The sequence below is a fragment of the Nyctibius grandis genome, chromosome 2 (assembly GCF_013368605.1).
Source record: "Nyctibius grandis isolate bNycGra1 chromosome 2, bNycGra1.pri, whole genome shotgun sequence".
NCBI classification, from domain to species: Eukaryota; Metazoa; Chordata; class Aves; order Nyctibiiformes; family Nyctibiidae; genus Nyctibius; species Nyctibius grandis.
The window spans coordinates 28649699-28661850 of NC_090659.1; the positions used below are offsets into that span (position 1 = coordinate 28649699).

General features: G+C 35.5%; 1 protein-coding gene across 1 annotated transcript in view; it reads left to right on the forward strand.

Annotated features, from left to right (window-relative positions):
* Nucleotides 1-12152, forward strand: part of RPGR (retinitis pigmentosa GTPase regulator) — a 43277-nt gene that overhangs the window by 11235 nt on the left and 19890 nt on the right. Inside the window, exons 4-6 of the mRNA XM_068423373.1 lie at nt 946-1008; nt 2589-2747; nt 4252-4401. Coding sequence (XP_068279474.1) covers nt 946-1008; nt 2589-2747; nt 4252-4401 — 372 coding nt within the window. The remainder of the gene's footprint in view (nt 1-945; nt 1009-2588; nt 2748-4251; nt 4402-12152) is intronic.

Below are 12152 nucleotides of genomic sequence, written 5' to 3' on the forward strand. Positions count from 1 at the left end.
TGAAAGGGATGATGGTTGTTGGCTTTGTCATGGACTAGTGCAGTGGAAAAGCAATTAAAGATATATTATGTAAAAATAATGCTGTTTTAAGAGCATTGTATAGGGCACATGGACATGGCTGAGAGAAGATAAACTGTTGGCAATGATCAGTAATTGGAGGGAGGATGGAAAAGTTGATGAGATTTTTTTCCTCTGTTTCTGAAATGGAGTGTACTTGCTGTGGGAGAAGAGGCACCTCCGTATTCTCTCTTTCCCACCAAAATAACTCTTGACTCCTCTCACATGCATTCCCAGTCTTTCACAGTGACCAGATTGCAGAGAAGTACATGCAGTGGCTGGGTGGTAACTGAGCTGAAATTGAGACAGGATGGTATATGCAAAAATTTTAGGCACTAGTCCAGATAGGACTGTCCTTAGCAATTGAGTTTGGTGATCAATAACAGGGCAGTGCAGAGCAAAAGTCTAGCAAAAAAGGTAGCTGTGCATAACGAAGGAAGATAGGGATGATAAGGCAAAAGAACAGTATGATTTTAAAGATTTAAGGTAATGGGAAAAGCAGGAGAGGGAATTAAGAATAGTACTGTTAATGAAAACTGAAGACAGCTTTAAGCATGCATTTTGTCCTGCAACTTGATATATTCTTTGAGGCATATCCCATAAATGGTAAATTCTGGGGAATGTGGCATTGGGATGAAGTAGCCATCATCAAGTTAACCTGAGTGTCAACTATAAGTTTTTAAGGTCTATATCTGTTTTCTTGTCTTGGGGGAATCCTGATTTAATAAGTCATGTGCTAGGTTCAAGTGGGCAACGAATCTTGTAATCATTCTGTTGGTAAAAATATGAAAAAAATCAGAGCTCCCTCTAGAGCATAGAACATTTTGTTGTTGAACCAGCTATCAGCTTGTTTATAACTTTTCCCCCCCCTTTGGCTTTAATTCATAGCTTTAAAACCAGAAAAAACAAAACTTGCTGTTTGTGGAAGAAACCACACTTTAGTTTACACAGGTATGTAACCTATATTATATGCATATTAAAGATAGATTTCTTCTTTTGCTTTCATGCAAAATTACATTAGGAACCCCAGGAGTGCCGAGGAAGGAAAAATAAACAAAATGGGACTGTTAAAACTTGGGGATTTGATATCCAGTTCTTTGAACACTTGATTTATTCTGAGCTAATGCATTTATAAAATAATGTTATATAGGAGATTGCTGGCAATAGACAGATGAAAAAAATTCTTGCTGGCATTTGAGGTGTGGTTAACAATTATCAATATTTCATTTAAGCCCTGGAAATGTATATTAGTATTTTTTATATATCTGTACTCAAATTTACCTTTGACAAATAATTTATCATTATTAGTGTGAAGTTATATATTTGAGTAATTATAGTAGAACTGAATGTTTTCAAGTCTTCAAATTTTGTTGGGTTTTGGTTAGACAAGGTAGTCTGCTATTTCAATGACAAGTTGCTTTATTAAGCTATAAATAAATAAACTGTAAATTTAAACTAAAAAATAAATTTTTAGAGAGACATTATACAGAGAATTGATGCAAATTCTTGTCATGCTTCTAAAATTTATGTAATGGAATAGCCATCTTTGTGGTTGCAATCCTTTAGCTTGCAGTAATGTTATGAAGAGGTTTGTCTGATTATTAGGAGGTTTATATATGTGGAGCACTGTAAATAAGACTATTAGAATAAACCAGAACATTTTAATAACAGTTGAGTATGCAAGACTGCACAGGGTAACTATTAGTCACTTTTAGTGTACACGTTGGCTAGATAATTTGTGGCCATTTATATAGCAAGGACCATTTATAAATTGTATGTCAGTTGCTTATCACATTTGTTCTGGATTTGTGTTATTAATGGACGTTATCCTTTTCATCACAGATGAGCACTTTAGATGTGAAACATACTAAAATTAAGAATACAAATCTTGAAGTTATCTTAAGTTGAAGATATCAATCATCGGCTTTAACTTCAATTTTAAGATTCTAAAACAGAATAAAGACCTAGTTAATTAAATGGAAAGTTATTTGAATATTAAAATGAGTAAAATATTTCTAATAAAAACCTAAGCAAAAAATATATTTCATTCACAGTACTCAAAACTATCAAGTTATGCATCTCTTTAATTTATGTACTAATACGACTTCAGTTTTCTTACCTGTGACATCATTCACCATTTTCCTCCTGCTTCATCTTAAAGCATACATTCTTTGGGGAAGGAGCTGCTTCGGCTGCCAGGGCTACTAGTAGTCATTTTCTCAAAACTCTTGCGGAACTTCAAATTGCATTTACTTTTTAGATCAGTCTCCAGAATGGTGGGAAACACAGTCAGTCTAAGTACATGTAAGGCCTTTAGAAAGTTCTGATCCAAGTGTGTGCAGGAAAACCTCCTTGCTAGCTACAACAGAAACTGCTAATGCCAGCTTGAGGATATTTCGGGGCACTAGACCCCAACTTTTCTGTAAAGTTTTTCCATCACAAATTAAAATGCTTGCTCCAATTTCTCTGACTTTTTGCCACTGATGAGAATGTCTTCGTTCTGTGTATTACATGTGCTTTTCTGTACGCAGAAAAAGGAAATGTGTATGCTGCTGGAGGTAACAGTGAAGGTCAGTTGGGATTAGGTGACACAGAGGAAAGGACCACATTTCATTTAATTAGTTTTTTTACCAACAAGCACAAGATCAAACAGCTAGCAGCTGGATCGTACACCTCAGCAGCAGTAACTGGTAAGAGCAACCGCTAATAAAATCTGTTTATGTGTGTCCAGCCTGGTGTTCCAGAGAAACATTTATTCCAGCATTGTGTCTGCATATGTGAGTGTATTTTCTGTACCTCCCTGTCTTCTTTCCCTAGTAACCACAGTCAATTTTTGGTAGCCAATTGCCTGTTTCAACACAATCTGGTAAGGTGTGGCAGTCTCACTAACTTGCTGCAATTTTTGTGAAAGCAGACCTTTTCCGTGAGCGATGGCCTGCAACGGGAGCTCAACCTGTACTGGTTTAGTAGGAATCCTTACAAAGGAGAGGCAGTATAAATACCCTCAAAATGGGAAAAATCCGGTTAATTTCCAGGGAAGCCAGCTACAAAACATGAATCTTATGAAAACTAAGTTATTCTAATTCCACTTCTTACTGCAGCTATTTTGGTCTACTGCTACAGGCAACACAGCTGTGTCATTACTAATTCTGAGGGAGGCCTAACCTACGGTCTATTTCTCCAGTGGCAAAATGACACAATTGCGACATGTTGAAGTCCACACAGTTATAATACTTTCAGCCGTTGGATGGGTGGTCCTTTATTACCCTATAATGTAATTTCTCAAGTTTTGCTATAAAGCAGCTGTTTCTGTACATGTTAAGGATAAGTTATTGAGGCTGTTATTTCAGATTGTGACAGAGAGCATAAGAATGTATGAGGGAGATGCCAGACTGCTTGTTTGGTTTGTGTTTTTTTGTGACACTTGCTAACATTCTCCTGAGATTTGTAAGTCAACTTATGATTTTAGTTCCCAACAGCATCTCAGTAGCACTGTGGATGGTACACTTTTTTATTCACAGTGTATTTCCCACCAAGAAGAAATATGCAGAGAGAAAACCTCATCTCTTCTAGAAAAATCTAGAGATTTTTCATGTTGTTTCGCTACCTCTTTTTGTTTTTTACTGCTACCATTGGTCTTTGTGTCAACAGAGGCTGGTCTTCATGAACCTGGAACAGCTATTGTGATAGTTTAAGGAAAACAAAATGAAGCTGGGCAATATAATCACCTGTGAAGAGAACTGAAACATAAGGCAAGAATAAGTGGGATGCGTAGCAAAGTCAGAACAGAGAATAAGTTTGGAAGAATGAGAAGGTGGTGACTTACTACTAGAAATGAGAAGATGCCTTAAATTCACCGTAATATTTTCATGCTGATCTCTGGCAACTGATTTATCTTCTACGTTCAATCTTCCTCTTTTTGAAGGCATATGTTTACATAGTATTTTTCCTGTTGCTATTTATGGTCTAACATCAGTTGATGACTAAGTGTTCGTGTCACTTTTGAAAAGCTTAAGGGATACCTTCTTACTTTAGACTGTTTTGTTGCATTGTGCTAAATATCATTTTATGTCCCTGAGATGATGACATTTAGTAGTATCACACACAGAGTTTATGAAATGCTCTTAAATGGGTAGATTAACTTTTTATTAGTTTTGGTTTAAAATCTGTTAACTGTCTGTGTCTTCATTTTAGAGGATGGGCAGCTTTTTGTGTGGGGTGACAATTCGGAAGGTCAGATTGGCTTGGCTAATGAAGCCTTTGTCAGTGTCCCTTGTCAAGTGGATGTTGGAAAACCTGTTTCCTCTATATCCTGTGGATATTATCACTCTGCCTTGATAACAGGTAACAGAATAGCGAAATAACAGTTAGTGGAGAGAAGTCAGTGGTTCTCAAATTGTTGTCTTTGTAAAGGTAGCTAATGAGGCATTCATTACTTTGAAACTAGATATGCCATAGTTGTAAAAAACTGTCATGTGGCAGAAAGTCATCTGTGTAGTTTTGTATCACATTGGGAGATTTTACCTGAGACAGGTTCTCTAAAATGCAGTCCTAATTGATTTATTTGGGAAACATGTATGTAATGTACTGTATAATTGTATATTATTGTTGAATTAACAATACTGTGAGAAAAGACTGCAGTTAATGTTCTGCATTTGCATGTTGTTGTGCAAAAGTATATTAGAAAGAATGACTGTCTTGCCACACTTTATTTTCATGAAGGTTATGACAAATGTTGTGGATTAATATTATGATTTCAATAATCCAACTTTTCTTGAGATTATTCATTTTTTGTGACAATCAAATAATCATCTTCGTCTTCTGTAGAAATATAAATATTGAATAGACTTACTATGTTTTGAGGAAAAATCAATCTCATTTGTTAGTAATGCAAGATTGGTGTCAAAGTTTGACATTATGTCTTAAATTTTAAGTTTTGAAGTCAGTTAAATAGGCAGTATACAATATGAGGAGAAGCATACGCTACAGTGAGTCGGTGTCTGATCTCCAAACCAACCCACCTCTCTGTTGCTTTCCACCTCTCTCTTCCCACCTCTCTGTTGCTTTCTAAAGCAATGATGCCACTCATTTTTTAATAATGCCAATATGGGTGAATTTATCAGTCAGTACTGATGATATTATATATGAGAAGCCATGAATTCCTCTCAGCCATATAGATTTACTTTATTAAGCTTTACAGCTTAGTCCCCTCAGAGTAATTAAAAATTTCAAAGGATCAATAGTTTTGATTGTAAAGCTTTTAATGGGTACCCAGGAACTATTCCATCAGATAGTCTTCTCAGGTTACTTGATAAATGTTACTTTTCCACACCAATATCTATATAGCTCTCTGAGAATATGCTGTTAACAGAATGAGATCTTCCTATGGTGGACAAATACTAATTAGGTGTTATGCTGGTAGTGTGCAACTTTTATTACAGATCCTTTATTACAGTAAATGAATGAAGTGTCTCTGACTGATCAGGAGCTCAGCACCTGTTAGGAAATCTACAGCCTCCTGAACTCAAAATAAATGGAGGGAAAAAAAAAAAGATCCTTACTTCAAGGATATAGTAAGAAGATGTGTGTTTCTGCCTTAGAGCCAAGAGCTGAAGCTCTGACAAGACTGTAGTGGGATGTGACAAAAGCTCTCATTAGAAGAAGGGTTAAGGACAAGCATCTAAGAGCAAGGAGAGAGTACGTGTGCCAGGTGCTCTAAGGAAGTGGAAAATTTTAATGGAGGGGTATGAGAAAAAAGGATTAGGGTAGCAGCTGGGTAAGAGAAATGGAGTCTCTTAAAATATTAGTAAGAAGATGAACTGTTTATCACCTGTGAAAATGCGGAGTTGTTGAACCCATTACTGTTTGAACAGGCCTGGGTCTGAGATGGAAAATCTTAATTTTCAGCCTTAGTATCTGCAAATCCTGCACAAATTGACCTTCAGTCTCTCTTACTGAAACTACTGATACTTGGATGTCCTCTTTTGTGGTGAAAGGAGAAATATTTTTTTATTATTTTCTTTCGGGCCTTTGCAGACGGTTTTATTTGACTGATACTTTAGCTACCATAGAAATTTAGTGTTGGGCGTCCAGGTACTTTTACTGAATTGATCTTCTGTTGCACCAGTGTCAGTGTATATCCAGACAGTGTTTACAGACAAAGCTTATGCATTTAATCTCAGTGTACCATAGTCACGCATTATTTTAGCTATGAAGTTAGCCATTGAATTATGAATTTGGAAGTTCTACAAGCTGAGTCTGAGTACAAATGTAGTTACCTTACTTTTCTTACAGCCTAGTTAGGAAGGAAGTCAAGGCACTATGCTGTTAAAAGATTTTGCTTAAAAAAAGGTGATTCTTTTAGTAGTATTAAGATTCTTTTTTCACTTATGTGCAACACTTGCCTGTAGGACTTGCTAGACTGGCTCAGAACAGTGGTTCACGTCTTCGGTGTTCTGCCTCTGAGGGGTTGTAGAACACAGCAAACTAGATAATTACGGAGTATTTGGAATATTAATATTACAGGAATAGTTTTTTTTTTTTCCCCCCAGATTGCCAGTTAGTCGTTGAATTATGTGTTGAAGTAAGTTAAAAAGTTTGCCTAACACAGGGAGTTTTTCCATTTATTTTTATTGTATGGTTTTATCTTTTATACCAGAATTTAGAGCGATTAGTGTTATTTTTAATATATACTTTTGGAGGAAATATCTGGAAAAGAAAGTAGATCTGTATTTCCAGAAATGAAATTTGAACTATTCAGGTGAGTGTATAATCTGTATTAATTCCCTCAACATCAGTAAAGTATACCACAGGAACTTTTTTAGATTGTGGTTGCTGTTGTTATGGAAGAAATGGGAGAAACCACTGTTAATAGAAAGCTTTCAACACCTGTAACTTATCAGTTATTAGAATACTATAGAATTACTACATTTTGACTTTTTAAACATGACTTGTACATAAAAAAAGCATCAAATAATGTACTATCTTTAATAATAAAACGTAGTTGCAGGATGTAGGAGTTGATATATGTTACTGGGCTGAACTGATGAGCATGGTACCATATGGTTTCCTTTCTTAATATATTTACATTTGACATAAGCTGTATACTGGCTAAGCAAACTGTTAGGATCACAGCCATATCTGGGTTAAATGTAAAAGGTGGTGAATGAGGATACTAGAATACATAGTGTGGTCCCAGAGTGCCCTCTCCAGGGCAGGACGTTCATTAATAAGAGACTATTAAGAAAAAAAGTGGTGAAGTACGGATTCCAGCTTTTTTTTTTTTTTTTTAAACTAAAGTTGTTATTTCTTTGAAACAGCTGTTTTTATAAAAGACTTTTAGTAAGCATTTGTCTTTAATGTGTTTAACTACTATAAAGCTTCTTCAAAGAGCTCCACTGAAAAGAAGTTTTAAGTTTATAGTTTCCAGCCCTCTTTAGGACTTTTTCCCAGTGTCTGTTTCCTTTCCTTTCTTTTTGCAGACTTGGGACATTAGATCCCCATATTAGAGGTACATCTCAAACAAAGCAACAGAGAAAGAAAGAGCTGAAAGAGTGTAGCAACAATTTTGAGTCCATATACAGATCTTTACTTGACTAGTCTTTGACCGTATTCATTCAAGAGGGGACAATTTTTCAGAAAGCATTAAGCTTGGAAAGCATATATAGCTCATTTGTCCACTGGAGGAGATGGAGAGCAGGAAAAGCCAATGTATCTAATGACTACTCTGGTGTTTACAGCAGCATTACACTTGTGGTGCCAGAAAGGAATTGAATATATTCAACTGAATATATTAGACCTCTTCTGGTGTTTCCCCTGCCTGAACTGTTACTATAAACAAGGTCAAGATAGATTCTCACTGAGAAGATGTCTGAGAAGATGTCTTTTCATAGAGAGCTTTGTGGGTTCCTTGAATTCCTTTTTTTAATGTACTTTGTCATTATTTTTAAGGACCAGTTTTAAAGATCATCCGTTCCACAAATGCTTCCATGCTCAGAATTTCAGCATTTGAGGTGGTTTCAACTGATTTGGTCTTGAAGAAATACTTATTTTTGTTTTTTCTTCATGTATTTAAGGGATCATAGAGTAATCCAATTCTTTTGTCTACTGACCTCATTTGCCACCAGCCAGGTCTCGTATCTTCTCTCATCTGCAATATGTGCATTTGCCTTTGAGGGGCAAAGATAGTTTTCTATTTGATTGCCCTTTTCCTTGACATGCTCCTGTGACCTAAAGTTTAGTGATACAGAAAATGTGCCACACTAGGGAAAGTTCAACACATGAGAATGTGACTCTCACGAGAGGAGAAAATGAAATAACCAGGTTCCATTTGAACAGAATGTGCTTAAAATACAGATGTACTGCACACATACCGTACTCAAAATTTATCTGGGTTTGACTGGATTCTTTTTATGCTTGATAGCTATTCTTCATAGTTTTTAGACTATTTGCCTTAAAGGGATGTGTAATGTATTCAAAAATTGCTTTAATAAATGGGTTTATCTTTGTTAGCTGGATTATTAAGTTGAAAAAATGTAATCAACTTGATTAGTTTGGAAAGTCAGTGGAAGCTTGGCCATTTGAATCTCTAATCCTATTAATTAGATTGTGATTGGATTAATATTTGCAGTGCAGTAGTGTTAAAAAGAAGTACTGGTCTCTTCAAAGAGAACTGCATGAGTAGTTAATTCCCAAGTGCTTTGGGGGGTTTATCAGCTTGTTTCTGGAAATGTATGGCAGATCCAAGAGTATTAAAACAATACTCACCTTCCAAAAAATACAGGGTTCTTTTTCATGTTGGTTTTTTTTTTTCTTTCTTTTCACTTAGAATCCCTAATAAAATCTCTTTTTGTCAATGGAATGTTTTGGTTACAGAAAGCATCACATTGCAGTTGATTTTTTTGTTGTTAATTGGGCTACTGTTTTAGAGTAGAAAATTGATGCTGCTGCAAATAACTGCGAAGTATCAGCCTGTTCAGAGTATTTCTGCACGTAGGTGTAAGAATAAAGATCAGAATTAAAACAGAAAATCAAACTGAACAGAGAAGCCTAAACACAGTCCATAGTTTAGAAATGAAATGAAATATAATTTTCTGCAGCTGAGATCATTTGCTGTTTCTTAAAAAACATAGACAGATTGAAATGACTGCAAAACACCTCTTAGAAAAGAAGCATAGAAGAATGCAACAAAGGTGTTTCTGCACAGATACATGCAGGTAAACAAAATGTTATAGTATTATTGGTGTAGTTTGTGTGTGCAGGAAAGAAAGTGTCAGAATGATAAAAAAAATAAGCACAGCTAGGAGGATGGGGTTATACCTCTGATGATGATAGTTGGGAAATACAGCTCCTATCCTGTTTCATTGTCTTGCTGAAGAGAATGTAGCTCTCTGAATAGATCGTGGGTGGCTACTCTTAATAGCCTGAGCCTTGTGGAACCCTGCAGGAAGCTTGACATGGAGTAAGACTGTATTATTGTCATTCTCTGATTGCCTCTCTGTGAAGTTAGAGCGTTCGGTAAAGCTAGTAAGTCCAGTTGCTAGCCTTAGTGGACCAGGAGCATGCTACTTGAAGAATCTGTGCTGTTGTGAGAGGCAGAAGTGATCTTGGAAAAAACAGAAACCATATAAAATAGTCTGGGGTTTCTTTCACAAAGGCAGAGGCTAAATTTCTTAGGTCTTGTAAGCTTTACAAATAAATATTGTGCTGTCAAAGTTACGTTCTAAATTTTTGGTGGAAGTGCTGTGTTACACTTTTATGTTGAGGCTTAGGACCCATTTTCCATTTAAAGCAGGAATTCGGCTTTTATGAAAAAAAGCCCTTTTTACAGTTTTTGCTCTTTGAGTGTGTCATACATTTTTTTTCAGAATTTTCAAGTTAATTGATAAATTTATGCACATAAAGAAATTTGAAGCTGAGGGATCTTAACAACAAATGCATAATCTTTTTTTTTTTTTTGGTCCTGAATGAGCTTTACCATAAAACAAGAGACATACTTCAGATTCTCCCTATAGTTAAAATTCATTGAAAACCTATCCTCAGGCTTCCTTTGAAGAAAATAGAGAATAATTTAGGCCTTTTTTTTTTTGCTTATTGTGGACTGTTGATGCCAAAGGTAACATACGTCACAGATAAGCGTGACTGCTCCAGAATTACTTCATCTGAGAGGATGGGAGGAGAAGCACTGCTTTATTAAAATACATAGTAGTTTAAGGGTTTTCAGAATGAATCAAAGCCCTTCTGATGGAGGGTCCTGGCAACAGCAGTCTGTGCTGCTCTGTTACATGCACCCACTGCTGTAGTCAGTCTTTAGCACAAAGTCATCAAGAGCCAAGTGCCACAAAGAAAAAAAATGTATATTGCTGGCAAAAAACTTTTCCAGGAAAAATGTTTTGAATCGAGTGTATCTATTGGGTTTAGCAGAGGACTTAAATGAAAATGTATTACTAACTGGTTGCCCCATAGTTACACAAAATGAAGATGCGGTTTTGCAACCTGAAATTCTTGCTCAGTTTTTATTCCTGCAAAAGGAAATTATAAATGAGTGTATTGCCAGAGTAAAGCTCAGGAAGATTCAATAAAAATGAGACATTTCTTAGTGATGCCAGGTTTTACTTTAATTAAATTATTAAATTAAAATTAAGTTATTAATTTAATTAAATTAATTTTGACTTGAATTAAAAATTCAAAAAGATAAAATTCCTTTCCTGTCTTGGCTTGGTATGCCCAAGTTTTAATAAACTTCAGTTTTGAATCATATCCTTCAGTTTCTATTAACTTGGTTTTAATAATTTGACTTTCATTTTTAGAATGAATATGTAGCTTCATTTTTTTTTGCTTTATTTTTAGCTCTTCTGTATTTCCTGTTTCTGTGTAGGCTTACCTTTTTGGTCATTGCTGTTGTCCTTAAATTCCCAAATTTTAAGTTGTGACTGAAAAAGTGCAAGGGAAAAGCAACAAACGTAGCAGCTGTGCAAATGGGGGAATGTTCACAAAGGCTAACAGCAAACTAGTAATAAGCTTGTTTTTTTATGCTCTGCCTATGTTCAGTGGAGAGAGGGATGGACTTCTCTCATGGTCAGTCCTGAACATGTAAATAAGACTTCAGCTTTGAAACTTTCTTTGAGCTCATCTGTTTTCATTGTCTGTGGGGAAAGACCAGCATTTCTAAGGTCAACCCAACCTTCACGTTGGCAAGGAATTCATCGCTTTTGAATAAGAATCTCTCAGATACTTGTGCATCATGCAATAGTAATGCCTCTAAATGCTGTAAAAGTAAATTTGTGAACACTAAATGTATCCCTCTGAAAGTAAAAGTACATTTTGTACTGAAGTACAAATCTGCATGTTTCCAAAAATACTGTAGATGATAGGTGCTTCTGATGACTGAGCTTTAGTAATGGAGTGTACATCTGGGCTTTGTTATTATCTTGATTAAGTAACTGTAGCTATCTCTTCAAACATCCTTTAGCAGACAGCTCCTACACTACTTTAAACATGTCTTTATCTTGGACTAGGTCCATGTGAGAATTTTATTTATCCTTGTACTTTGTTATATCCAACTGGGATTAAAAACCAAACTTTTTCTTACATAATAGTGTGTGATGATTTTTTTGGTAAGTAATTTCAAATTCAGATTGGGGGTCACAATTTGCTATGAGAACGCTACTCCACAGATAATCTTTTCAGGAGTGGAGAACACTCAGCTGTGAACTTGAAGCTTTCCTGGCAGTAAGGAAATGTTTTCTACCTAAACTTCACTCTGACCTATTAGAATAGTTGGGGGCCTCTTAGCACGGAAAATCAGAAATGTAGATGTAGATAAATTGTTAAAAAAAAAGATGTAGATAAATGTAAAAGAAGTAGATAAATGTAGGTAAATTGTAAATATAGCAATGGAAAGTGCATTTCACATGTTCCATTTTTAACTATGGTAGAAGGATATATAGACTGCTGTCTGGAATGGTAATTCAGACTTACATAGCAGTGAAAAAACAAAGGGAGTGATTGGAAAAGATAAAACGAAGGAAACTTGAAAGTAAAATGGATTATCCAAATTTGGGGTTGAACAGTTTTTAAACTGGATTCTTAAAAAG